We start from the raw sequence: 25,559 nt of genomic DNA, 5'->3' as shown, positions 1-25,559 counted from the left end.
ATTGGGCATTTGCGGTTGAATGACAAATTATCAGACACCGCGCGTCGTTCCCTCTCATCAGCTTCTCTCGCGATATGTGTTTTTTTCCACCTTGCACATCTCGCTTTCAGCGACAAAAACTCCACCTACATAAGTGGAAGCATCCTGTGGCCGCACGCAAACTCTAGGAGCGCAAATACACAAAAAACAAAAGCCTCCAGAAAAAATCCCTGAAACAGAGAGTGGCGATATTTTCAAATTGGTCCAACGTGCACCAGATCGAAAATGATTTTACTGCTTGTTGACTTTGGTTGACTTTCCTGTTGAGGAAAAGCACGCGCATTATCTTAATTGGGAAATTAGTATTTATGGAATTAAAGTTGCCGTGTTGCGGTTGCTAAAAATTAGGGAGCTATCGTTAGTGCTTTGCTATAATTAAACCTTCACTGCAAAAATAACATGGAAAATAAAGAGCGTAAAATCCTCATTCTGAATAAGGAAGAATGAATGTTAACTTAAATAATTACTTGTAATTACTTTTCGTAATGCATAAGAATTATCTTACTTAGTTTCATCATCATGTAATCACTTTCCGTCAATACAATTTGTGTTATATTCTGTTAAAATATTTTACTCAAACATAGCCTACACACCAAAAATAAATTTTTTGTATTATCTTTTCAATGTACAATAATATTTTATTACTTTTTATAAAGTGCAATTAATCTGTTTTGTTTCCTACATTATAAATTCGTAATAATTTTTATGTAAAAAAATTGTTTTAATAAAAAATTAGACTATACTGGAAAAATAAAATAGTAGAAAAAACTTTTAAATTAAATCATAAAATAAATAAATTAAAATAAAAAAAAAACAGCATTTTACTGTAAAAAATTAGTGACCAGGCCTTATCTTTAATTCCAGAAATCTTAGAATTTAGCTGCCAAAGTTACACACACCTTGTAATTTACGTTTACACAGAGATTATTACGTAATCTGTTGGATTCCTCAAAAGGAAAAAGAGCGCGCACACGTTTGCCATACAATGCAGATGTCAATCTGGAAAGAAGCATTTCGAGAATAAAACTTTCTACAATAGCGCGCCGCATTCGGAGAACAAGCTGCTTAAATATTCAAAATCCAGCTCACGTTTTATAATAACATCTTTCTGCTTAATATGTAAACAATCGTCGTGAAAGATAATTTTCCAGCGGCCATACACGAAGTTATTAATAAGCCAGATTGACTTCTGTGAATGCGTTTAAAGCCGTGTCAGTGCTGTCTCCGATCAAAAGTAAAAGTTGCAGAAGAACAAGAGAAGATGGCCATCTCTTTCTCTGTTATACGTATGTGTAGTTGAACAGGCAAACAACTTAAAAAAATCGACCTCTACGTGCCACTGTCTAAAAGCCAAGCACGCAGTTGGAATAAATCGCCTCGTAAAAGCGGCTCATTTTTTTTGCTGCTCCTTTCCCTTTTTGATAATCAGTCATTCAGACCGAAAAAGCACCGGCGAGAGTAAAACGGCCGCAGGGGGTTCATCTTTCGCGTCCAGCAGCTTAGCAGCATCTGCAAAAGAAAGAAAGAAAGTTATTTAGTTGCGCGGGGCGTGGACAGGTGTTGACCTTCATTTACTATGCTAACGCACACCTGTATACCCCTGCAGTGTCTCGTAGAACGAAAACGAAATTTAATTATCAACTTTTTCTTTCATTCCAGCGGCTGAGGCCAGCGAACTCTGAATTTCTCTGCTGCTCCTTCATTTGCAGTTCAGAGAAATCCGCAGGGCTAATTTTTTTATATCATTAAAAAACCGATTAATTCCTCTCCGACTAATTATCGCCCTCGGTGATTACTGTCTGGGTTTACCGACTTTGCCTGAAAGAAAGCTGAAATAATGAGGAAATTTGATAACCCAACAAAATTTTAGGATAGTCTTACAGTGAATGAAAGGTTTTAAATTTAATTAAAACTAGGGAAAATCTGCATAAAAAAGATAAACAATTATCTTTCTCCTCTTTTCTTATATTATCATATTTTGCTCGGTTTTGACTAAAAAAATTGCTGTTTTTTTTTTCAAATTTTATTTTACATAAATTGAAAAAGAGAGATTTATTAAGTTCGATTAAAATTGATGTTTTGTAATTAGGATCCAGAACATTAAATAGTTTGGTTAAAATTGAGATGGCTGAAACTTTAAAAATGATTAAAAATAACCATATGAAATTCAGTTAAAATTAGGTTGAAGCAAACCCATATTGTTCAAAAACGTTTCCAACCTGAGCCGTTTACTTTATTCAGCAAAAAATGAAATTTTCACTATGAAAATTAAAAATTTATAAATAATTTAATAATTAAATGTTTATTCTTTTGGCAGAACAATTATTGACAAACCGCAGTCTTTTTTAAGAAACAATATGTCAATTTAAAAGTCAAGCCGCAAAATCATTAGTGCCTCTCACGCAATCCCTTGAGATTGTTTTATTTTTGTCACAAACTGGTGAGATAATTTTCCTCTTTTCCGCACACCGCAGATCGTAATCGGCGCTTCTCCCTTCATATTGCCGTGGGAATGAAGGGCACCTTGATTTTGTAAATCTGTGGTGCTCGCCGCGCGAGTTTTAATTGTTGCGTGAGAGCAATCTCAGCAGAGCGCAGATGCTCACCGCCGCGCGTCTTTTACACACACAAATTCCTCTCTCGTTGTTTGCTTTTGATAATGAGTTCTGGACGCAAGGCGCGGATATAAATAAGAAGGAAAAGCACACACGAGATTTAATGGATTCCACGGCTTCTTTTCATTGTTCTCTTCTTTTGTGCAAAGGGTTTCAAAGCGAAGCTTGTTGTTTTCAGGGCAAATTGAGAAATACAACTGCTGATGTGCATCTCCCGTCATCTATTCTTGTTTAAAACGGAAACTGAATAACGCAAAATTTTAGATTATGATCAATAAGTTAGTGAGTAAAAACAAATATGACATTAAAATCAATTATTTAAGTGTTCCTTTTTATTAAATTAGAATTTCCAACTTTAAAACTGATATTAGAGATGATAATATAATTTTATTTTAAGATTTTTAATTATGCATACTTGAAAAACAATTCTTTTTAATTTTAAAAATAAGTAATTAATAGGTAAGTAAATAATATTTTGTACTATTAGCTATAAATAATTATTTTTATATATTTAACTGTTTTTCCAACAAATGTATTTTAAAAATTAGATATATGTAAATTAAAAATGTATCTTTGGCTTCTGTAACAGGAAATATGATATTTGAAAATGAATTACATAATTACTTACTTTTCTTTGAAAGATCAGTTTATGAAATTTAATAATCTTACTAATTCAAGGATTTAGATTAAATTTGTTTTAATTAAATAATAGTCATGAACATGCCTTAATACACTAATTAGTGCGTTGTTCAAATTAGAGATAATGACAGTTCAAATTATTTATTATTATTTCATTAATTTAGTTTCAAATTAAATCAAAGCAAATTATAAGTTTGCGTTCATTGCTCTTAATTTAATATTACAATTTTATTTTATAATCCTGCAAATGGTTTCCTTTGTTTCTTTGTAATTTATTCCACTAAGCCACTTTCCGTATGGCACCTTTCAACACTTCTGCATGATTTGGGGGGCGAAAACCACTGATTCAGAGCAAAAACAAAGGGCATTTTCGTGTTGAGAGGAAGTCTTTCTCAATTCAAAATTCCAGCTCACCGCGTTTTGTTTATGAGATACGTTTGAAGAAGAAACAAAACATCTCTTGAATTCTCTCTAGAAAAAAAAACAACATTCAAATTTCGCACACCCATTGAGATTGCGCTGCGAGATAGCATTTAATTTGCATTCACCTGACACCGACGGTGCCCCCTGTTAGGAGTGGTGCCCATATTCAAATTTTCGTTGCCCGCCGGCGAACTTGGCGTGTAAACGCGAGAGCGGAGATGAACCTCACGCTGGGCTGAAAGAATGGGCTCGGTATGCACCAAGGTTAAGTCAGTCACTAACTCACTCATTGTTGCAACACTAAATGTCCGCTAAATGTGAGAAAAATGAGTCCGTGCTGGATTTTAATTTCGGCGACGACCTTTTGTGTTCTCTCTCGGCCGGACTGCAATTCCAATTTTACAAAGCCCGCCGGGGTAAACGATTTGAAGCAAAAATTTATATCTATATCCAGCAGGACACCCTATCCGGGACCTCAACCTTCTAAACACGCATTAAATTTCACGAGCGCTCTGTTTATTTGTCTACTAAAAACATATAAGACCTTGGAAAAATCGTGCAGGAAATTTGAATTCCTGCATTCACTTCGTTTGACCAGCTCGGCATTAGTCTTTTCTGGTGTTAAAATGTAGAAACTTAATTTCCAAACGTTATTCAAGTGTAACAATAACAATGTTATTGAGGGAAGAAGGTTATAAATTATAAGCTTGAATTAAAATTTAGAAACACGTATTAAAAATCAATTATTATACAAAAGATTCTCCAATGTGATGATTCATATTTTTTTCTAAATAAATATTTAAACAGATTCCCCATCCATCCTCAATTGATAAAATTAATGATTTTAGTCCACTATTACAAGAAATTGAAAAATTTGAAAAAAAAAATTAAAATATTAAATATTTAAATAAAAGAATTATTTCATTCTTTAATTTTTCATTGTTACCAACATAGAGCTTTTTTATGCTTATAAAATTTTTCCATTTACTTATTTTAAGTACAGCATGCACAATCTAATAAATCAATTGGTTTTTGCTCAAATTTAATCAAAACCATCTTGAAAACTTTACGATTGTTAATTATTTAATTTTCGCCACGGTTTCGTGCTTATAGTCCACCTCCCGAGGCAATAATGTGGCATTAAATTGCACTCGCACAAACAATTTCAATAATATACACAATTCAATTCACATGTGAATGTTCTCCCTCACTCACCAGACGCAGCCTTGAACGCGGAAAATTGACAAAGAATATAATTCTGTGTTCTTTCGCACGCAGCGCCGCGATGACAATTTACTTTTTAATTTTCTTTCACTCTCGCCGTCGCGTCTTGATTAGCGGCTGCGAGCAGAGGGTTCAACAAACCTATGGGCTAATGTCTTGGTCCGATTGTTGAGAGCGGAGAATCATTTGATCGCGCCACCCATCATCAGAGCCGCAGAGGAAATCAGTGAATGCGAAATGATTAATTGCCGCAGCGCCGCCGAGAGCGCATCAAACTTTGTGTGTAACCCCGCGAGTGTTTGTCTCGTCTCCATTTAAGCATTGTGTGTGAACGGGTTTCACTTGATTGCCTGCACTGCTGATCGCCCTTTGGTGAAATGACGACGAGCGAAAGAATTAAATTCTGACGCCCGATGGGAGCGGTGAAATTTGATTGCACTCTAATCAAGTTACTTTCGATTTTAAAATAATAAATTGCAATAATAAAAAATTCGCAGTTATTTTTTAGATAATAAATAAAATAATTAAGTGGATTATAATCAGATTGATCATTGATCTCATATCATGGTTTTTATTTATTTTTTCTCTAAACCTTTTCACTGAAAAGGTCTGTAATTCATTCTAAGATATTCTTGAACTATGACAGCAGTTTCGGTATCACAATCTACCTCGCGATAAGCGTATTCCGATGTGGATTTGTTGGTGGTGTTGAATTTGAACTGCAAGACCACGCAGGCGTTCTTGCCAGTCAGGTCGGTGGTTGCTGGGGCCCACGGAAGTAAATCGCTGTCGAAAGGTTTCGAGAATTTTTGTGAGCAAAAGGTAAGGTCGTACGTCATTTTAGGTGCATTTCTGCATGCAGGTTTGTAAGCTGAAATCCACACGCGCTTTGATATTAATTGTTTGGCTGCAAATTTTCATGTGTTTCGTGAGATTTTGTTTTGGAACAAAAGTATCAATTAGACTTGTCAGTCCTTGCTCTAGGACACACTTGATCTCCTCGACGTCTTTCGGCTCCCACATGCGTAAATCACCTTTATTAAGGACAAGGGCTGGGTAGAAGAAAAAGTCTGATTCATCCTAGGTTATTAAAAGAATATTTGAAGGAAGTTAAATAATACATAAAGATATTTTTTTTTTAAATAATACATTATCTCCTACTCCAATTATCATCCGTTTCCCACATATTGACACGAGAGTCGGAATAACTGTCGTGAGAAAAAAAATAAAAAAAAAATTAAAAAGGAATCCTTAATTCATTTGAAAATAAAATGAATAATTTCATAATTGAAAAAGACACCTCAAAAGAGTTGCCATCATTTGAGTTGTGAATTAATAGTTTTATTTATAATTGATTTATTATTTAAGTACTTACTGCTTGCGCAAACTGCTCTTACATACCTAAGCTATGAACATTTAAAATATTATAATTTGTTGTGTGATAATATTGGATTATATTTCATACCGTGGAAATGAAGAGATCGGGCTTTTCCTCGTTGCAGAAAAATTGTTTTTATTCAAAAACAAATGGCTCTACCAGTTTTGGTCACATGAAATAGGGTCGCAGACCGTGACCGAAACTGGTAGAGCCATTTGTTTTTGAATAAAAACAATTTTTCTGCAACGAGGAAAAGCCCGATCTCTTCATTTCCATGATCATCTCCTCGAGTGTCAACTTCTTCAAACAAATATTTCATACCCTTCGAGTTTCAGTAGCTGGAAACATAGGACACTTGGAACAGTTTTTTGCCTTTGTGACATGATTAGCAATGTATAGGAATATATATTTTTTCTTCCAAAAAAGATTTATTTTAAATAAAACTCACCACAACCTGTCCGTCAATACGATTGTAATGGCACTTCAAGGGGTTGATTTCATCCATCAAGTCCAAACACTCGGATATGCAGGCAGAGGTGTATATCTTTAGCATTGAATTGACATCAGCACTGCATTCGTCCGATATTTTTCCAGAAAAAAACGCACCAGTCCCAAACTGATGAGAAAAAAAATATAATTTTCTATGGAACACGTACACCCAAATTTCACTTGCAGCTAGTATAGTTGACAAGAAGATCAATTGGGGAGTTACACTGGAATACATTAATAAAGCCAAACATATATATGATTCGAGTCCTAGAAATTGCGTTGGCAGATTGAGCTGCGCAGTCAAATATTGCAGGAAACGTTATTTCCATCAAATGTTTATAACAACAAGGAAGTTTATGTTTCCATGAAAAATCCGAGTATTCATGAAAAGGATGTGCATGTCCACGTTAGTTGCTGACGTGGACTAGTTGTTAAAAAAGTGTTTAAAATTATTTAAAAAATTTTATTTACTTGATTTTGACTTTGAAGAACGTCAGTTGAAATAAAATTATTTGATATTAACATTTAGAAATATAATGTCTGTATTTAGCTTTTCTTTAAGGGACTTCGTGCAAAATTTATATCAAAGAGATAAACAAATTTAACGTTTTCAGTACGTAGTGTTTACAATAATAGTAAAAATTAAACATTTTATTTCAAGCGAAATACTTTATTACAAGTCCACTGTTGGGTTCAATTTTATCTATTAAATTGAAAATGTTGAGCACATATTTCATCATTGACAATATGTTAATTGTGAATAACAAAATAATAATGCAAAATTGAATTAATTGTACTTTGTTCAATAACTAAAACATCAATTTGCTATACTAAGAGAGTTTATTTACATTAAATATGAACGAAGAGAAAATTTATAATGCTTAAAACCTAGAAAAACTGACAACCCTGCGACAACCAGAAGTATGATGAGAGCGTTCCTAAAACTTTAGCCAGATTGAGCCAGAGGTTATGCTGATGGATTGCACTCAATAATTAAAAAAAGAAAAAAAAATTATGTACAAATAAATAATTAAGATACAATCTTTTTCATCAAGAGAATATCATTGCAATGGTGGTCTGTATACAGCCCTTAGATATTCATGCACAATGGTTGCCTTTAAATTGTCACAGTCCACCTCGCGGTAAGCGTATTCTGAGGTAGACTTAGTAGTAATGTTGTATCTGAACACCAAATTTACGCAGACGTTTTTGTCGGTCAGGTTGGTGGTCGGTGGTGCCCACGGCAGTAAGTTGTTGACGAATGGCTTTGAGAATTTTTGAGAGCAAAAGTTTAGCTCATAAGTCATGTTGGGTGCATTTCTGCACGCAGGTTTATAGCCAGCGATCCACACACGCCCTGCAGTTAATTGTTTGGCTTCAAATATAAATTGGCTCATTGAGGTTTACTGTATATGCAGTGAAAAGTATATTTTTTACGTGTCAGTCCTTCCTCAAGGATACACTTGATCTCATCAATACCTTTTGGCTCCCACATGCGAACATCCGGTTTGTAAAGGACGAGAGATGGGAAGAAGAAGAAATCTGACTCATCCTTATTAAATTTAGATTTAATAATAAATATCAAAATTAAATATGAAAATATTACTCCTTCTGCAGTTAATCCTATTGTCATTCTCTTGCCACATATTAAAACGATTTTCGGCAGCGCTGTTCGTTAATTGCAAATTAAGCATAATTTATTTTACATTATCCTCTCCTTTGATTTTAATGTGCTTTCATGTATATCCTGAAGAGAACTTACAGCTTGTGCAAAATGTCCTTATGAGTTTCAACTATTTGCAAAAATATTAAAAAAAAATCTAAGTTAAATATTGTTTGATTGAACCCTGGGTGTTTCAACTTCTGGGAATCGAGGACATTTGGAGCAGTTTTTTGCCTAAATGTGATTCCAAACGGCCCATGTGTTATTTAAAATAATTATCTTCCTGTTTTAATCTACAATGAATAACGCACCACTACCTGGCCGTCATTGCGATTGAACTGGCATTTAATTAGGTTGATTTCATCCACCAAGCCCAAACACTTGGATATGCAGGTAGATGTGTATGCATGGATGAATGGCGAACTATTAGCATTACACTTTGTAACAATTGAAATTGTCCTCTCCTGCTCAGAATAAACACATATATTATGTTTACGGAAATAAAATAATACAAAATATCACTTACAGCCATGCTGATGGCAAGAGCCAGTACTAGTGTCATGCCAAAGCTGGAATTCATGATAGCATTTTAAAATTATTTGCGTGCCACTGTTTGCGAGTGCACTAGTCAGGTAGATTGAAAATAAAATTTTACATAGCGGGAATACACTCTATATGCCAAAACATGCGCAAGAGAGATGATTTTTCCACAATTATTATAAATTGTATGGCCAGACACAACGGATGCTGATATGCTGACGCAAGTAAGTTTCAAAGTATGCTGGATGATTTGAAAAATTCATTGTTCAAACCACAGTATGTGGTTCAAACGTCATTTTTTTTTAAATAAAATAAATTGAAAAGTTTCATTGAATAAAAATGAAATTTTTTTTAAACTAAAGTTTTAATTAAAATTTTCTAATTTTGTAATTTTCCCACGGCAAGAATTTTTATCATAATCACGAATAAATGAATTAAATGCTTTCAGAACAAAAGTTTTATGTATCGGACTTTGCATCGATTCCTTTGAACTTTAAAAACAAAAAGCATTGTCACGAAGTACGCATTATTTTAGATTTTTAATTGGATTGTGAGCGGCAATGTGTCATTTCAAAACTAAACATTTGATTTCATTTTACGTAAGAGAGAAAACACGAGAGAGAGACTTGCAGCATTTATACAAAACTTCCCGTGGCTCGCTCAATAATTAATTCTGGTAAAATTTATTCTTGGTGTGTTGCTGGCGGGTGATTTAGCATCTAACAAGAAGACTATACAATAAGCTTCTGCAGCGGCGGCAATATCTTAACAAGTGTCTGTGTGTTGTACCTCTTCGGGCCGGGACTTTATTGCCGCCTATATCATTTTCTGTCCAATTATTTCTAGGGCAAATTATTTATTGCCTTTCTCTCCTCCCCTATATGCAAGATCGAGAGGTGCACGCATCTGTGTGCGGCACTGCATTTTTTATTTTCATCTCCTCCCAGCCGAGAGAGAAGGAATAAATCTCCTCGCTTTTGAAAAGTGCATCTCGGAATCCGGGATAATTAGAGAGCGCGGTCTCTGAGAAAATGATCATTTGTGCACTGGAGCTGCAGCTTCAACTCTCATGCGTTAACACGTTGAGAATTCGAACGATCAGGGAGGTCCGGCGGGGCTGTCTGTAATTTGTTTTGCTGCTCCATCATGCACCGGCCGGCCGTGTGATATCATTTCTTGCTTGTCACCCATTCATCATCCTTGCACTCAAAGCACAAAAAAATCCAGCTTCGGTCCTTCCCATGCAGACTCAACGTTGGAAATATTAACTCTAGTTTATAGAAAACTTTGCTCAAAATTGAAAACTAATTATACATCATCTTTACCTTTGTAATTAATTTACTCGGTTTAATGAGAGGGTTGGCAGGTATATTTATTTTTCTCCATGCTCATACGCAGTCAGTCAGAAAAAAATAAATGTTTATTTACCCTTCTAGTTGAGAGGTACTTTTCAGCGAGTCGTAAACTAATATGTTTTATGGTTAAGGGCTTTTCAAAACTATTTTATGGACGGTCTTGTTGTTTTTGTCTGCACTTTGAAAAAGGCCGCAAGATTAATAAAAATATAAATTTGAGTTATTTACCAAAGCTGATGTGGACAAAAAAAGATCGAGCCAATCACCCATCAAGCAGCAATAATGGCCGCGCGAGAACTCCGAGCCGAATTGAATTATCACCTTTTTTGAGTCAGCACTGCCGCCCAAACAAACACACCGGTGGCAAAATTAGTCCTATTCATCTGCAAAACGCACAAAAGGCTCCTTTGTATGCTCGTAATGATTGTGTGCTGTTAAAATGACGCAACGCGCTCAATGTCAAACGTGGCGCACGCAAGAACACAAAAGAGAGGCGCGCAGAAATGACTACAAAAACACTTTTGCACAAGCGGAAAAGTGCAATCGTGTTGTTGATTTTGCACAGGAAAATACGAGTGGTGAAAAAATTTAATGCTATTCTTAGGATATTGACGTTTTAATGAAGAGTAGAAGAGATGCTTCTTTGTTAGTTGGTTGAATTAAAGTTCTCGGCGGCAATGGAATTTAAACTTATTTAACTTGAATAATTGTTTTTTTGTTGTTTATTTTTATATTATTATGTTATTTAAAAAAGAAAGCATTTCTTATAAATCGCCATTTGAAGTGATAAGAAATAAAAATATTAAATGCAGGTGGCTCAGATACGCTAAAAAATTATTTATAAACAGCCGTAAGATAATTATTTGAGCTGACGAAGAACGTATGGTTTGCTGGAGAATTTATATTGATAAATAGACTTATCGTCTAATTGCAAGGAGAGAAAAATGTGAAAAATCTCTTGTTTACTCTTCTCTCTGCTCCCAAGTCATGTTGGTCCGAAAGAGTGAATTAAAAAATACCGGCTCTTAACTTGGGATTTCTGCGTAAACAAAACCTTCAAAGTGAAGTGTCCCTTGCACCTGCAGCCAAAAATCTTCCTTAATGGCTCTCATCTCTATATAAAGAATAAAAATTTATTATAAAACCATGAAATTTCCTAGAAGTGCTCGCGGGTACACTCGAGATGGATGGAAGCTGGAAATAATGTCCAGCAGCAGCACCTTTGTCGGAAAACACATTTTTTTTTATATATAAAAAAATCGTGAACAAAAAACGACAGTGGTTTGTTGCATTCCTCCCATAAACGTTCAATTATAATAAAAGGTGTGCATGGTGTGCAGCATGCAACTCGAAAAAAGTCTGTAAAAAACACATAAGTTTATACACGGGGAAAGGCTAAACGCAACAAAGCAGTCGCGATATGTATTATACATTTTATAATACACTTTCATTATGGCTCGATCGGAGGCACGTCAAAGGTCTGCCGGCTGCGCAGAAGCGCCACGCGCAGGTGTGTACCTGCGATTTCTTCTCCACCTTGAGAAGGTACCGCCAGCCTGCTGCGGAGAGAGACCGCGCTGTTTTTATTCACGAGCTCGCCTCCGAGCAGAGTGCACTTACTGACTCAGTGTTCCTTGTGTTGTTTGTGTTTGGACAGGTGCTTCTGTCAGTGGGACTTTTTCCTTCTGTGTCCGGCACTGGGATTTCGCCACCACAACCCTGGTGAGTGCAGTTTCATTTACCTGTGAAAGACCACGGCCGACGTAAAATCAAAATGTTTTTTGTTGTTTCTCGCAACGTCTGGTGACTTCGGCACCACCGGACGTCCTCGGTTGACGGCCTGAATTTTGAAAAGAGCACGCAGTAGGCGTCACCTTTGTCATTGACGTGTGTTTAGGATGTAACCGATCAAGTTTGGGTAGAATGCAGTATTTCAATACGTTCTAAGCTAACTCAAACACTGAATTTACTAAACAAACTACAATTAATGATTTAAAACTTCAGAAAAAATACGTAAACAAAGCTTAATTTTAAAAATTATGCTTAACAAAATTAAAAAAAAAAATATAATTTTTCTTTCAATAATTGAAAATAATTCAGCATTATTTATTATTGTAATTTAAATTTATTTATTTATAAATTTTTTAGAATTTGTTTTATAAATTTATATAAAGCCTCGTCCATTATAATTTAGAAACAAATCTTTTTCACAGAAAATATATAGATTGTCGTTCACATGTTTACAAGGTATAAAAATAGAAATTTTCTTTAAATGACCCAAGGGTTAGTGATATTTAAATATTAAAAATATTTATTGTATTCTTCTTTAGTAAGGACAATAATGCTATGATTTATTTTGTGATCAGTTTTTGAAAAGAAGAACAAAATTTTCAGTATATTATAAATCTACAGATCACACATAAGGCTCACACGTGCGTGTTCTTCACTCTCATAACAATCCATCACAGTACGTGTGAATTAGTCGTAATCGTGCAGTGACATTTATATTAACGAGGCATTATGCAAACGACTTAAGAGCTGATTAAGTTTATATAGCGGATCGAGCTAGAGGCGAGTGACACCGGCAGCGTTCAAAAATGATATGCAGCCGCACTCCGAAGCCTCTCAACGGCTTTTCTCTTTCACGCTGCTTTTTTATATTTTTGGTTCATTGCACCAGCTGTTGTGTGATGCGACTACGGGCCCGACCGCCGGGCGCACGAAAAATACGCGGGCGACCAAAAAATAAATTTCCTTTTTCTCTTCGTATCGCGAGCAAGCGGGATGCACGTTAATTTAAATGGGACGGTGCATTATTTGTTTTCATTTTTAATGTGTCGCGTGAAACTCGTCTCTCTCTTTATGAATTTGTGTCACCTGGCGAGTATATCAATTTCAAAAATGTTTATATATGCACCTGTTTTCCCGACACGAAAGCGGCCGGCAGAAATTAAAATGCATGCGAGGGCAGACAAAGGCTCTTGAATGGCAATTACATGCGTGCACAGTGAATGGCGAGTGTTTTGCAAGCTTTGTGTATTTACTTTTGCCGCCAATTGGGTTGAGGTTTTTTGCATTGTGTTGCTGAGAAGTTGTGAATTAATGAGAAATTAATATGAATGCCACAGGGAAGTTGTCATTGTTTTGGAATTTTTTCTTATTTTTGTATAATTTTAATTTCAACTTGAAGGTCTAATTATTCAAAAAATATGTGTTAAATTACTATTCAAGAAAACAAACAATGATTTTTCAAGGGTCTGCCAATTTCAATAATGGATTTTTGGTATCCAAAAATTTGTCATCTTTGTAGAGATTTGCCTACTTTAAACTTTTCCCATGGAATTTTAATTCATTGAGAGGATTAAACGGCAAAATTAAAGCTTGTGAAACACGCGGAAACAATGTTTAAGCTAAAAAAAATTATACTTTGTGCTGTGATTCAATTAAGAAAAGTGACATTTTTCGCATTAACTTTTGAGCTGATTTCTTGATTAAAAAAAATCATAATAATTCTGTAGATTTTTTGAACATTTTAAATTTAGCATTGAGCTTGAAATGAAATAAAATACCCTTCACAGTTAGACTAGGAATGAAAATTTGTTATTTTATTATGCATTAATTTTCAGTCTTAATTTATGATAATTTGCGAGCTCATCATAATAAAATGATATGAGCCTTGAATCATCTCCATCAAATCTGACAAAATTTCCGCCTCTCTCATTTGCAAACGGCAGGGAAGAAGCAGCCTCGGACAGAACTTTAAAGGCTTCCTTTCTCTCCTGACAGCTCATTTTTCAGCAGCGTGCACGTCTATTGCAACACACGCTTTCAAATAAATTTAATATTGGATTCGCTGGATTTACATGCAGAAACTATTTAGCATTAAATATTACACTCCTTCATGCTGGTGGACGAAGAAAAAAAAGTAAATAACCCGTTTCAAAACGACAGCTGCTGGTGCACTAATCTCACTCGGCGCAATGAGCAAAAAGGCAACTGACTTTTCTCGGCTCTGTCCGTGCATGGCCGGCGTTGCATAAGCAATAGGCAAAAAGCGGAGAATGAGATTTATTTCCAGCTGGACGTGAGACTATTTATTTGCTAATTAAAAATGCTGCCGAGAGTGCACTTGCCGGTAACTCGAGAGTCACTCGGGAGAAAGAAAGAAAGAAAGAAAGAAAATCAGGTGCATTAACTCTCAAGCATTCCGGAGCACGAAGGTGCCAAGCCCTTTTCACACGCTGGGCTTTCATTGAACCCATTATTCATTAATTTTATTTACATTCCGATTCTAAAACGGTCCCTCCATTAATTACAACAAAATAACACCCCGGTTAAACTCGGTGATTGATGACGGCCCTGTAAAAAAATTGGTGAAAAGGTTTTGTAAAATTATGACTTGGATAAAAAAGAGTTATTCTCTCGCCTCTGTGCGCTGCTGGGCAAATTGGTGCGTTTTGTTTATTTCAAAGGAATACATGTATCGAGGGTCGGCTGCTTTAGTCGTGGCCGCGGCTGTACTTTTAATATCAAAACCCTGCTGCGACGCGCTTGGGGTGAGCACGAGCTGCTGCCGTTGATGATGAGAGGGACCACCTGTAATGACTTTGACTGCACACCTTTTGACGATATACTTTCGAGCAAGGTTATTTCGGACTCAAAGAGAAGCCGCCGCCGCTGTCTAGATGGAATTCTATATCCAAAGCATATTTACAGGCTTTTTGGCGCCTCAGGAATTCGTTTCTGCCAAAAGCCTAGCCAAGTTATTACGCGGCTTTTTGCCTTCGGATTCTTTCCATCGGCAAAAAAGAGAGCAGACGGAATGGATATTGTATTTCCTGAGAAATAATCTTAAAATTATCCTAGACTTTCCTTGCTGTATTATATGTAAAGAAAAATAAATGGATGACCAGCATTAATCAACACCTGTGACGCATAACTCGCCTGATTATCACTGGAGAGGAAAGAAAATAATGCGCGGCCTCCCTTTGGCTTCTCAACTCATTTCTATATCTAAAAAAATTGTGTGGCTGGGGGCGGATATATTTATTACACGCACGGGATGCTTTTGTCCGCCGGACGTCTTTTATAAATACACACAAAAAAGCAGAGCCAAATGACTCCGGAGCATTTTCCTGTGGGCCATCCATCCATCGTCGAATCACAAAAGAAAAAATCATCGTGTTTCCTGCCTGCTTAATTCTCATACGTGTATATGACTTAACGAGCGGACGAATTCATTCGAATAAAAATTCCACCTCTTAATTACACCCAAATTGTTCCGCCCGTCAGAAAATTTCAAATAGGCCTGTTAGAGGTGCACGTCCATATATGTTTATTTCTTACCAACCTACGACAAGGCAAACCCACCTGCGACAAAAGAACATGAACATAAATATATGGAAGGAGAGAAACGGAGTCGAGGACACCAAGGTTGGAGGAATTTAAAACAGGTGTGTGGATATGAAGCGCGGACATTTAAATTTGATACGCCGCATACATACATAAGTCGGGTCCAGTTCAAGTCAAAGGAGCACCACACGGTCGTGTCAATTCATTTCCAGACAGAGCTGGGGCAATAAAAAGGAGATAATCCTGCTAATGCATTCGGCCAGAGAATAAAGAGATTTGCTTTGGTATTTCGGGGGATGTGCTTCGTCATGAGGAATTTCAACGCTCGGATTTTTTATATGGGGAATTATACATTTTTATGCTTGATGTACAAAAGTGACCATAAAAATGTCTTCGAGAGAAATTTGATATTCTTTGAAGAATTAAACATTCCTAAAAAAGTTTCAAATATGGGAAGGCATTTTTTACTTTTACAATAATTTTCCCATACATTTTATACTGTCTTAATAGTGGAGATTTCAATCCTTGCAATTTGACATTTCTTCTCTGGTTTCAACCATTTATAGGATATAAAATTTTTAATTTTTAATAAATATCTAGAAAGAAATTCTCCCCTTTTAAAGGAACATAAGCTTTTTGAAATATTCTAAATTAATCAGGTTAAAAGGATAAAAATAACTATATGTTAACTAATTTATTTGCATTAAAAATTGATCAATAAGTCCATTTAAATTATGTCTGATCAAGCTGTAGAAAATGCAAATTATAGTTGACCAAAAAAACTATATTTTGGAACTTTTAATCCCCGTTTTTGAAAATTATTAGAGCATAAACCATTAATTGAGCTGGAATTTCACCAAATATTCACAATTCCTGGAAAGCAATTCAATTAAAAGTAGCGATTTTCCCCAAACACCGGGGGCCATAGCATAAAAACAAAAAGGTTGTTCACCTTCTACTGCTCTCGCACGGCTCTCGTATGTGAGCCAGTTCCATATGTCTTATCTCCGCTCGCAGCAATTCCAAACGAATTTTACTTTCACTGGCGCTTGATCTCTGAATGCGCGTGTGTGTGCTTTATTTTTATGCCGAACACACGATTTTCATATACATTCCAGTCCAATTTTACAACCGCATATTTGATCCGGCGCGGCCTTCGAACAAAAGTTAGGCAACGAGTGTGCGGCTAACAATAAATGCAGCCACTCAGTCAGACCAACGCACATAATATTATGTTCAATTATTTCTTAGGCACACACACACGAGGCCGAAAAGCTTTCAAAAAGCACCCGAGCGAATTTCAAGCGTGAGAAATGGAATTGCGCTCAAGCAGAGCGCGATCGAAAAATGTATAAGTGTAAATTAGCGTCTGCAGCGTTTTTAAGATTAGTCAGCGCTCCAGAAAGATTTTTACGAGCAGCTACACAGCAGCAATATCAAAAAGTCGTTACTGCAGCGCAGCTATGAGAACCGAGAGTGAGTACCGTTTCCAGAGAGCTTCACTCTCTGCGGTTGTAATGCGCGCGAGCCTTGGATTCTCCTGCGCTGGTCCATTAAGAAAGATGCCTGTGCCCTGATATTATCCTCACACTCACTCACTCGGCCTGTAATTATGCTTTGGATGCAGAAAATCAGCCAGCATGGAAAGTGGATAGAAAAGGAGAGACTAAAACTCACGCCAATTTCCGAATAAAAGCCAAAATGAAAAGCCAATTTATAATTATTACTTAGGTTAGAATCAATCGTACAAAATTTATTCTTTAAAAAAAATCAGACCATGGTTGAGTTTTTACGGCTATTGGAGTCATCTGCTGCTATAGAATAAATAAGTACTTTTATTTAATTTGTGAAATGAATTCATTACTGCTTGTTTTCTTCCTCTGTCCGTTTTTAGGCTTCCCACCCTTTGATTTTGGCTGGTTGTGTTTCACCTGAATTTGCTTGTTGTTCTTCAGGCCAGAAAAGGGGTTGATTTTATTGTTCTTTATGTTAGCTTTTTGCCTGCTTTTGTTGGCTTTTGGCTTCGCCGTCGACTTCTGTTTCCAATAATCTGAAATTTATAAAGTTTTGAGAGAATGGCATTTGTTAAGATAAAATTAAAATTATACTAATAATTATCTATTTACTTGTCTGACCTTTGAAAAAGGTTTTTCTCGGTTGTTTTAAAATTTCCATGCTTTTTTGCGGTGGCTCACTTGATGCACCACTCGGGGCAGCATTTCCTAACGCGGCAATAGGGGATGCAACAGGCACACCGTCCCTTGTTTTTACTCCATCGTCACTCTCAGGCTGATCGCCTCCGCCAGGGACTTCACCCCCAGGGCCATCAGCGATAGGGGCTTCACCCCCTGCTTCACTACCCCCGTCATCTGCAGGAAGAGGGGGTCCTTCACCTTCAGGTGTGGGAGAATCCACTGGGGCATCAGCTAATGGTGCTGGTGGATCATCACCCACTGCAGGTTCTTCCGGATAATCTTGCTAAAATTCGATAGAATGAAAATTATACTATCCGTTTTTGAAAAAATATTTTTTATTTTTATTGCAAAAAAATTATGAATTATTATTTGGTGTCTTTCCTTTCAGGTAGTAATTCAATAATTTATAGCAAAATATAAATTCTTTGTAAAATAAATTCCATTATATATTACCGTAAAGCAGAGTTGAATCAAGAAACACAAGATGTAAATAAAGGCGAGGAGCTTCATCCCCGATTGAATTTTTGCACAGAAATGACGATGCTTCGATTTGGTAACCAGAATTAATGGGCGCTGCTCAAAACGATGTCATGGCTGGAAATGCTTTTCCATTTTTCCTGCTTTTGCGTGCAAGGTTCGCGTTTCCCGTCCCTAGAAATGGCGACGTTTCAACCTCGGACATTTCCGTGACGTATTTCCTGTGAAAACGGTTGAATCTCATTTGACAGGCCTATGATGAATACTTTCCAGCGTGTTTTTCAGCTGAAATTGAAATAAAGTGACTTAAATTAAATAATTAAATATGAGATAATTAAATTTCAATATGAAGTAAACTATTTCAATCGCAATCAGTTAAAAGAACAAGTAATAAACGTCTGAGAGGAAGCGAAATCTTTACTTATACGGCGGCTTGTACAGCCTCCGTTTGTTTGCAACACGCAATTTCTGAGGAGCATGCGAATGGTAATGATCTTTTAACTTTCTTCATTGGGTTTTCACGTTATGATCGTGATCGCCTTTGTTCCCGATGGGAGCTCGCAACAATCAATCAATCTAGACGAGAACGCGTGGATTTTAGATACTTTTCAGCGTGCCGTGTGTTGCAATTCAATTTCCGATCGGCATTTTCGATAAAAACACAATTTGTTGGTCTGGTGCGCGGTCTCCATTAAGGAAATACGTACATAGTAGTTGAGCTCCAGATCAATGTATCGCCGCCGGCAAAATGGTTTTGAAATTCCGAAACGGCAGGTTGCTGCCCTCTCCATATCTCTGCATCTATAAACTATAAAAAGTGTGCGATTGTTGCTTTTAATGTTTGCGGAGACTTGAATGATTGATCTTAGGCTGCAGCTTGATGATGATGAATGTTTCGGCGAAAATTAAGAGAGCCTACGATCAATCAGAGACCGCGTTGGTTGGTTTTTGCAACTGTTGCGTTGATAGTGGCAAATTGCCGATCTTGATCAACTTGCTTTTTTTGGTTTTTTTTTGTTTTTTTTTTTTCATAATATGTAAAATTGCAGATTGAATTAATTCAATATTTCTGGAAATCGTGTTCAATAAATTAATATGTAAGATTTGTTCATAGAAAAATTAAATAAGTGGCAAAGATTGAATATTTATTTTTAAACAAAAAGTAGAAAAAAATTATGTTGGAACACTGAGCAAGTTGTCATAAGATAAATAATGTAAATTTTAAAATTTAGATATTTATGACCTAATTGGTGGTGATATGGACGTGTTTTTGCGAAAATTTTATTTTAATCGGACCAATTTTGAGAAAATTTGTTATTTCAGAAAATTCTAATAAAATAATGTAAATTTTCAAACATTCAATTCTCACAATGAATTCTAGTTTTCTTCTAACGTCTCCTTTGAAATTAAATAAATATAAACTAATGCTAATTTAGAGAAAATGACAATAAAAATAAAGCCTTTCGTTAAAATGTATAATTTGCTGACAAGTTCTGCCATAATAAGTTTTTATGTATATTTATATAAAAAATCTGATTTTTTTGCTGTATCTTGAAAAATTGGCCACAAAAATTTCTTATTAGTATCTAGAAATTTTTTAAATACAAATCAGTTAAGTCCACTTTCACAAAATGTCGAATTATTTGGGGAAACAAAAGGGTCTAATTACAAAGTCAGTCAGCAGGAAAGGCGCAATTAGAGTGCTCACAAGTGGCTCAGAGTGAGTTCCTCTCCAGCAGAGGCTCTTTCTTTATCAGATACCAGGCACGCCGCGAAAGAGACTTCCTCCTAGCTCGGATTGTGTTCGTAGAGCAAAGTATCAATAACAATCGCCGACCGACAATAATTGAGAAAGAGCTCTCGCGGTCTCCCCTGCGCTCTCTGCCTCCAGCTGTGGTGCTCACAAGTGCGTAAAGGCGTCTCTCGCAATAAATCACACAGAAAAAACAAAGCAATAAACTGTTGCTGGGTTTCATCAATCTGCACAGCATCCCAAAGCGCGTGCAGCTCGGCGCACTCGACAACAAGAAAGGAAGGAAGAGATGCTCTTGAGAAAGCAGGTCACCGATTCACATCCTCTCTCGAGCGTCTGCCGGAGAAACAAGACACTCGAGACAATTTGAATCTCCGCTGTGACCATCACGCGTGCATCTTCTTGACGAGCTTGATGCACTCGCACGCCTCTCATAATTGTTTGCTGAAAGAAACTGTGTTGCACACAGCAGCAGGAGAGTGAGAAAAGGAAAAGACTACTCGACGATGCATCAAAAGATGCAAGGATGTAGTTCTTTCTCTCGCAATTTCAAATTAATTATAATTACAAAGCTATGAAATGTGACTGCCAAGTGCGAAATATGAAATTAAAGAAAAATGGGATAAAATTTTAAAATGCCAAATTTATTAAAACTTATAATTTAAATAAAATGATGATTTTTGTCTCATGCAGAAATTAAATAAAACCATGAGTTAATAAATCCTTGTTGTGCCCCGATTCGAATCTGAACAGGATTTGACGGGCAATTAAAAGGGCACTTTCGTGTTTCCAATATTAACAAGTCAAAAGTCGGTGACGAGAAATTCATTTTTATGCGTCGATCTTGCTATTCGGCCTCGCCATAAAAGCCCTCTAATTATCAAGCGTGTGCGAGTTTTCAGCTTTATTACTCTGGTCGGGTGCCCTTAATTATCCGCGTGTGAGTGTGTCTGCCTTTCTTTGGCTGGCTAGAAAAAGCTCGATTTCGAGCCAATTAAATCAATTTCTCAGAGTGCAGCGAGCGCGTTGATTGAATTTTAATTCTACTTTCGGTGTCAATCCAGTCCAGATGGCCGAAAGCCAAAAGGTGTCTTTCAAAAAATTGACAGTCTGGAGCAAAACATTTTCGCAAGGAGAATTATATATAAATTTATTTCCATATCTCTTTTAGAACAAAAAATTGACGACACGTACGCGTCGTCTGGGTCTTGCGAAGTGTGAATCTCGTTGCCGAGTTTGCAGTCTCGGGTGTTGCAGGCAATTTGCCTCTCTGCATGCATCTGTGCACAAAATCATTCGCCCTGATCACTTCTTACACGCTTCACCTGTCTTTCGGTCGTGACAAGAAATAATGCACGAGATGATCTTGCCTGCTCACGGCTCTGTCACACCACACAAGTTGTCACCAAGTGAAAAAATTAACTCTTGCCATAACTGGCTATAATCAACCTGGCGCTCAATTATCTCGATTTTGACTGAATCCAATAAATTTAAATTTCACTTCCTTCGATTGTGAGCCAGAATTTAAATTGAGTTGCAAAATTTCAAGTATTATTTAAGAATATTAATTATTTGGAGTTTGGATGGGAATGCTTTAAGTATTATTTATAAAGCTATTACCACGTTTTACCATTTACAAATTTAATGATTATCATCATAATATAAGCAATATTATCAACAGAATAAATAATTAAAAATCTTGCAGCAATTATCAGCAGATGTTTATATTGTTGCTGTGCAGTTTGTGCTGCAATGGAGCTGGAAATAAAAATTTAAGAAAGTGCAATAATATTTCTTAAATGGATTTGGAATCAATAAATTTCAGATCTTGAAATTAAAGAATTTTAAAGAATTAAAAAATAATACTAAATTATGCATTTAATAAAATATTGTTTTTAATTGAATAAAACTTTTACATGGCACAAAATTTAATGCAGTTATTATAATGACATAAAAATAATATTTAAAAAAAACCAATTTATTCAAAGTTTTGCAAAAACAAATTATAATTATTTCTGTTTGTGCAAAATAAATGTGAACATTATTTTGTATTCTTAAATATTGTAATCTCTAAGAAAAAAGTGCATTACTTACGCTCCCTCTCTCTTTTGTCATAATTGTTGCAAAATGCAAATATTTAAAACATTGCTATAACGCTTTAATCAAGTCATTTATATAATCACATATTTATTCCTGAATTTAATTAATTATGAATCGAAAAATTACCTCAAAGATGGTTAAATTTTTTAAATCAATTTGGTTCTTTTAACTTTGAAGAAGACTTTTCTCTCTCTCTAAAATTTCCGCCCAATCAACCTGTCCGTCTAATTCAGCAAGCAACCCAATCAAATTCCGAAGCGTGCGAAAAAAAATCACTGGTCTGATTCTTCTCACTCACTCTGCCCATTGACAAAATTCCACTCGCGTTTCTCGCTAAAAGGAAAGCCTCAAGGGCGATCTGATTTTCAATCAGCACGCATGCAACCGATAATTATAGCACACACGCGGCCAAGTAACACCTGCTGCTGCTGCTTGAATAAATTTTTGCGCCGAATGTTTGGCAACAAACGCAGACCGTTGCTCCCGTTGCTGCCGGCAGATAAAAGTGGAACAATAAAATACATATAAAATTAATCACTGATTGCATTTATTATGAAGTGCTTGGCCGCACGTGGATATGTGAGGAGAGTGTCAGGTTTTTATCACTTTCTAATTTTATGCGCTGGCAGCGAGCTTATGCGAGTGGGAATCGATACGGTCGGCGAATCGACAAGAGAGAGAGAGAGAGAGAAAATATTTCCAGCAATGAGAGAGAACAAGTGTAATTTGGCCGCGCCACCCAATTGGGACAGAACGATTAGTTTATTGGGCGCTCATTTTGGCTGCCGATCGACCAGAGATAAAAACGTAAACCGCCGACGTTTTCCTCTCTCATGGGAGATGATGGTCTTTTCACCTTCGCTATTGCTCGTTAGTTGGTCGTTTGATGCGGTTTTGATAGAGACACGAAATTGGAAGCTGTTGGCAGAGAGCAAACCAAATGCTTTTCGCCTATCTTCATCTACGTTTTGTGCCAGACCAGAAATTGTTGAAAGGAAAACAAAAATTAAGGTGTGGTCGAGAGCTGTGAAATCCTTTACGTCCATTCCATAATTCAAAACCATCAGATTTTTGATAAAATAAAAGCAAATGGCCTTTCGTCTAAGTAAATGCAAAATATTTACATGTAAAAATTTGAATTTTTATTTTGGTAAGTAATGTGATTATCCTAAATTATTTCCGTGCTAGCCTTAATTTAAAAAAGCTCACAATTTAAAATTTTGAGCATAATATAAACATTATAAAGAAAATCATAGACTTTTCTGCTGCTTAAAAATGAAACATTTAAAACTTTTACAATTAATTTTTGTACTTCTGCTTCAAAGGTGTGGGCATATTGGCCAACAAAATTTGCCGAGCATTGCACGTGCGTTGAGTTGTTATGACGTGCGATTCACTGCGCCATTAATTCGCCCGTCTAATTAAAAATCCGAATCACTCGCCGGCAGCCCATATGTGCGTTGTTTGCAACACGCAGTCATTAGTTCCCTTATTACTCGGGCAAGCGGTTGTGCAATTATCGCGCGTTGATTGCGTAAACGCACTGAGCAAAATATGGATCACCAGGTTGATTGGGTTTCCGGCTGTTATCCTCACCGCAACAAAGTATGTGCAGAGGCTTGAAATACACACACGACGAAAAGGAAAATAGCTCGGCAGAGCAAAATCGATTCGCGCCGGCCGCGGCCGCATTGCTGTTGTGGAAAAAAGTACACATCGCGGTGCGCGTGACGTGTCGAGTTGGTTGACGCCAATAATTGCGATCCGTTTTGCACGCCGAGAGATGTCAACGTCGAGAGATGCATGCATCTCTCAGTGCTCCAGTTTCTCTGATGATGAAGGCCACTTATCCTATCCTCATGCGGGCTCCAGCGTGAAGTATGAGAGCGCATTTCCCGCTCGAATTGCTCGCAGTTAACCAGACCGGCGATTGTTTGCCTGCGTTACTTAAAAATATAAATGCGCCGGAGATAAATCTTTCACTCATCATTTTTGCTCTCAATCTTTGGCTAAATTAATCAATTTGGAAAAGGAGAGATAATTCTCGTTATTGGCATTAGCCAAATTTTTTTATTGTTGAGTAAAACAGGTATCTTTAAATTTTAATTAATGAAAAAAGTAAACAATTTATGAAATAATATAATTAAAAAAAATTATTTATGTTATCACATTTTTTCATATAAAATGCAATTACCTAATTCTAATTGAATTTTATTAAATCAAATTAACAAAAAACTAAAAACTTTTTGATTTTTAACACTCCAGAATTTCAAAAAAAAAAAAAAAAAAAAAATAAAAAAATCTTTGTTTACTTTTATAACTCTAGCCGGATGTTTAATGTTTAACACAGTTGACTCTGGAGAGGATTTGAAAGTATTTTGCCGAGCGTGGTGGTTTAGCAAAAGCCGCAGTTATTTACAATTGCTCGTATTTGAAGTGTACCGAGTGCGGAGAAGTGCATGCATTGCTGCATTACACAGATCTCTGTGCATTGAGCTCCAGGCCTACTTTTGCTTCGATGCAGTTTGTAAATACGACAATGGCTTTGCATTTTCATCTCTCCGCTGTTTGTTTTTTGTTTCAAGAGAGGAGCGGCTCGTTCAAATACACACACACGAACAAAACAAGGTCTTCAGACTGCCTTCACGACAAATAAATGTGAATTTTCCATAAAGCAGACGAATAGCAAATTGTGAAAAGCTAACTAACATGAGAGACACAATCAGTTGTCTCAACAATTTTGGCGAGTTTGTATTTTTGTGTATAAATATGAAATTTTCTGTTTGCTTAATATCGTCGCCTAGTGCCGCTGAAGGTCAGGATTTGGACGCTGGTGTGAGAAATTCACATGGTTGGCCAAATAATATATAAAATCTCTTGCTAAAATTCATAAGCCATTTGCATTGGTTGCACAAATTTAATTAGCCACTTGCCAACCACGTCCTTGATTTATTAAAAGGGAAGACAAAACGCACTAAGAAATTGGTATATTTTATCTCAATTGATATTCCAACCTATGATTCATTCCACATAATTTCTTTTTTGCATTTTGTATTATAATGTTAATTAATTGTCTATGTAATGAAGTGTCAGGAATATATCTTATTTATGCTCTTGCATACCACATTATGTTTTGATTTAACATGTATAGTTATTTATATTAATATTTTGTACAATTATACATTTATTTAATTATTCCAAGTGATACCGTTTTTTTTTATTTACAATTACAAAAATCTAATAAATAAACTAAATTTGATTATCACTTTTAAAGTTATCATATAAAATAATTTTATTTAACAATTTCCATTTTTATT

At 36.0% G+C, this 25,559-nt stretch overlaps 4 protein-coding genes across 8 annotated transcripts in view; 1 reads left to right on the top strand and 3 right to left on the bottom strand.

Annotated features, from left to right (window-relative positions):
* Positions 1-5,536: 5,536 nt before the first annotated feature.
* LOC132196330 (uncharacterized) lies at positions 5,537-6,953 on the bottom strand. Its single transcript, XM_059618892.1, has 6 exons — positions 6,767-6,953; positions 6,640-6,690; positions 6,316-6,346; positions 6,090-6,148; positions 5,906-6,020; positions 5,537-5,847 (listed from the first exon to the last, which is right to left on the bottom strand). The coding sequence occupies exons 1-6, from the start codon at positions 6,869-6,871 to the stop codon at positions 5,537-5,539; spliced, it is 672 nt and encodes a 223-aa protein (XP_059474875.1). The 5' UTR covers positions 6,872-6,953.
* A 595-nt stretch (positions 6,954-7,548) lies between these two features.
* Positions 7,549-9,399, bottom strand: LOC132197540 (uncharacterized). Of its 2 annotated transcripts, XM_059620883.1 has the most exons (7): positions 8,997-9,399; positions 8,782-8,934; positions 8,654-8,704; positions 8,570-8,600; positions 8,414-8,475; positions 8,245-8,359; positions 7,549-8,182 (listed from the first exon to the last, which is right to left on the bottom strand). In XM_059620883.1, the coding sequence occupies exons 1-7, from the start codon at positions 9,048-9,050 to the stop codon at positions 7,869-7,871; spliced, it is 780 nt and encodes a 259-aa protein (XP_059476866.1). In that variant the 5' UTR covers positions 9,051-9,399; the 3' UTR covers positions 7,549-7,868. The 2 variants fall into 2 exon arrangements, with proteins under 2 accessions (XP_059476866.1, XP_059476867.1); XM_059620884.1 differs by lacking the exon at positions 8,654-8,704 and having other exon boundaries at positions 8,788-8,934.
* Positions 9,400-11,929: 2,530 nt separating this feature from the next.
* LOC132197235 (uncharacterized) overlaps positions 11,930-25,559 on the top strand; it is a 51,524-nt gene continuing 37,894 nt past the window's right edge. For all 3 annotated transcript variants that reach the window (XM_059620382.1, XM_059620383.1, XM_059620381.1), the window contains exon 1: positions 11,930-12,087. The gene's annotated coding sequence lies outside the window, so the exon portion shown is untranslated. The remainder of the gene's footprint in view (positions 12,088-25,559) is intronic.
* LOC132197512 (uncharacterized) lies at positions 17,383-18,560 on the bottom strand. Of its 2 annotated transcripts, none has more exons than XM_059620848.1 (4): positions 18,366-18,559; positions 17,853-18,195; positions 17,582-17,767; positions 17,383-17,531 (listed from the first exon to the last, which is right to left on the bottom strand). In XM_059620848.1, exons 1-4 carry the CDS (start codon positions 18,420-18,422, stop codon positions 17,488-17,490), a joined length of 630 nt encoding a protein of 209 aa, XP_059476831.1. In that variant the 5' UTR covers positions 18,423-18,559; the 3' UTR covers positions 17,383-17,487. The 2 variants fall into 2 exon arrangements, with proteins under 2 accessions (XP_059476831.1, XP_059476832.1); XM_059620849.1 differs by having other exon boundaries at positions 17,385-17,528; positions 18,366-18,560.

The sequence above is a fragment of the Neocloeon triangulifer genome, unplaced genomic scaffold (genome assembly GCF_031216515.1).
Source record: "Neocloeon triangulifer isolate White Clay Creek 2 clone unplaced genomic scaffold, ASM3121651v1 ptg000012l, whole genome shotgun sequence".
NCBI classification, from domain to species: Eukaryota; Metazoa; Arthropoda; class Insecta; order Ephemeroptera; family Baetidae; genus Neocloeon; species Neocloeon triangulifer.
Note: the sequence above shows the minus strand (reverse complement) of the source record. Positions and strands in the feature narration are given on the sequence as shown.

What these genes read in the sequence shown, in the direction of transcription:
- LOC132196330 (XM_059618892.1), bottom strand. Translation starts at nt 6,871, where the DNA reads ATGCTAAAGATATACACCTCTGCCTGCATATCCGAGTGTTTGGACTTG. An exon ending in AAGAGCAGTTTGCGCAAGCA is followed by an intron (nt 6,149 to 6,315) that starts GTAAGTACTTAA and finishes TTCTCACGACAG; the next exon opens with TTATTCCGACTCTCGTGTCA. An exon ending in CCTAGAGCAAGGACTGACAA is followed by an intron (nt 5,848 to 5,905) that starts GTCTAATTGATA and finishes GAAAATTTGCAG; the next exon opens with CCAAACAATTAATATCAAAG.
- LOC132197540 (XM_059620883.1), bottom strand. Translation starts at nt 9,050, where the DNA reads ATGAATTCCAGCTTTGGCATGACACTAGTACTGGCTCTTGCCATCAGC. An exon ending in CTCTTGCCATCAGCATGGCT is followed by an intron (nt 8,935 to 8,996) that starts GTAAGTGATATT and finishes TATTCTGAGCAG; the next exon opens with GAGAGGACAATTTCAATTGT. An exon ending in AAGGACATTTTGCACAAGCT is followed by an intron (nt 8,476 to 8,569) that starts GTAAGTTCTCTT and finishes ATTAACGAACAG; the next exon opens with CGCTGCCGAAAATCGTTTTA.
- LOC132197512 (XM_059620848.1), bottom strand. Translation starts at nt 18,422, where the DNA reads ATGAAGCTCCTCGCCTTTATTTACATCTTGTGTTTCTTGATTCAACTC. An exon ending in TGATTCAACTCTGCTTTACG is followed by an intron (nt 18,196 to 18,365) that starts GTAATATATAAT and finishes ATCGAATTTTAG; the next exon opens with CAAGATTATCCGGAAGAACC. An exon ending in GAGAAAAACCTTTTTCAAAG is followed by an intron (nt 17,768 to 17,852) that starts GTCAGACAAGTA and finishes TATAAATTTCAG; the next exon opens with ATTATTGGAAACAGAAGTCG.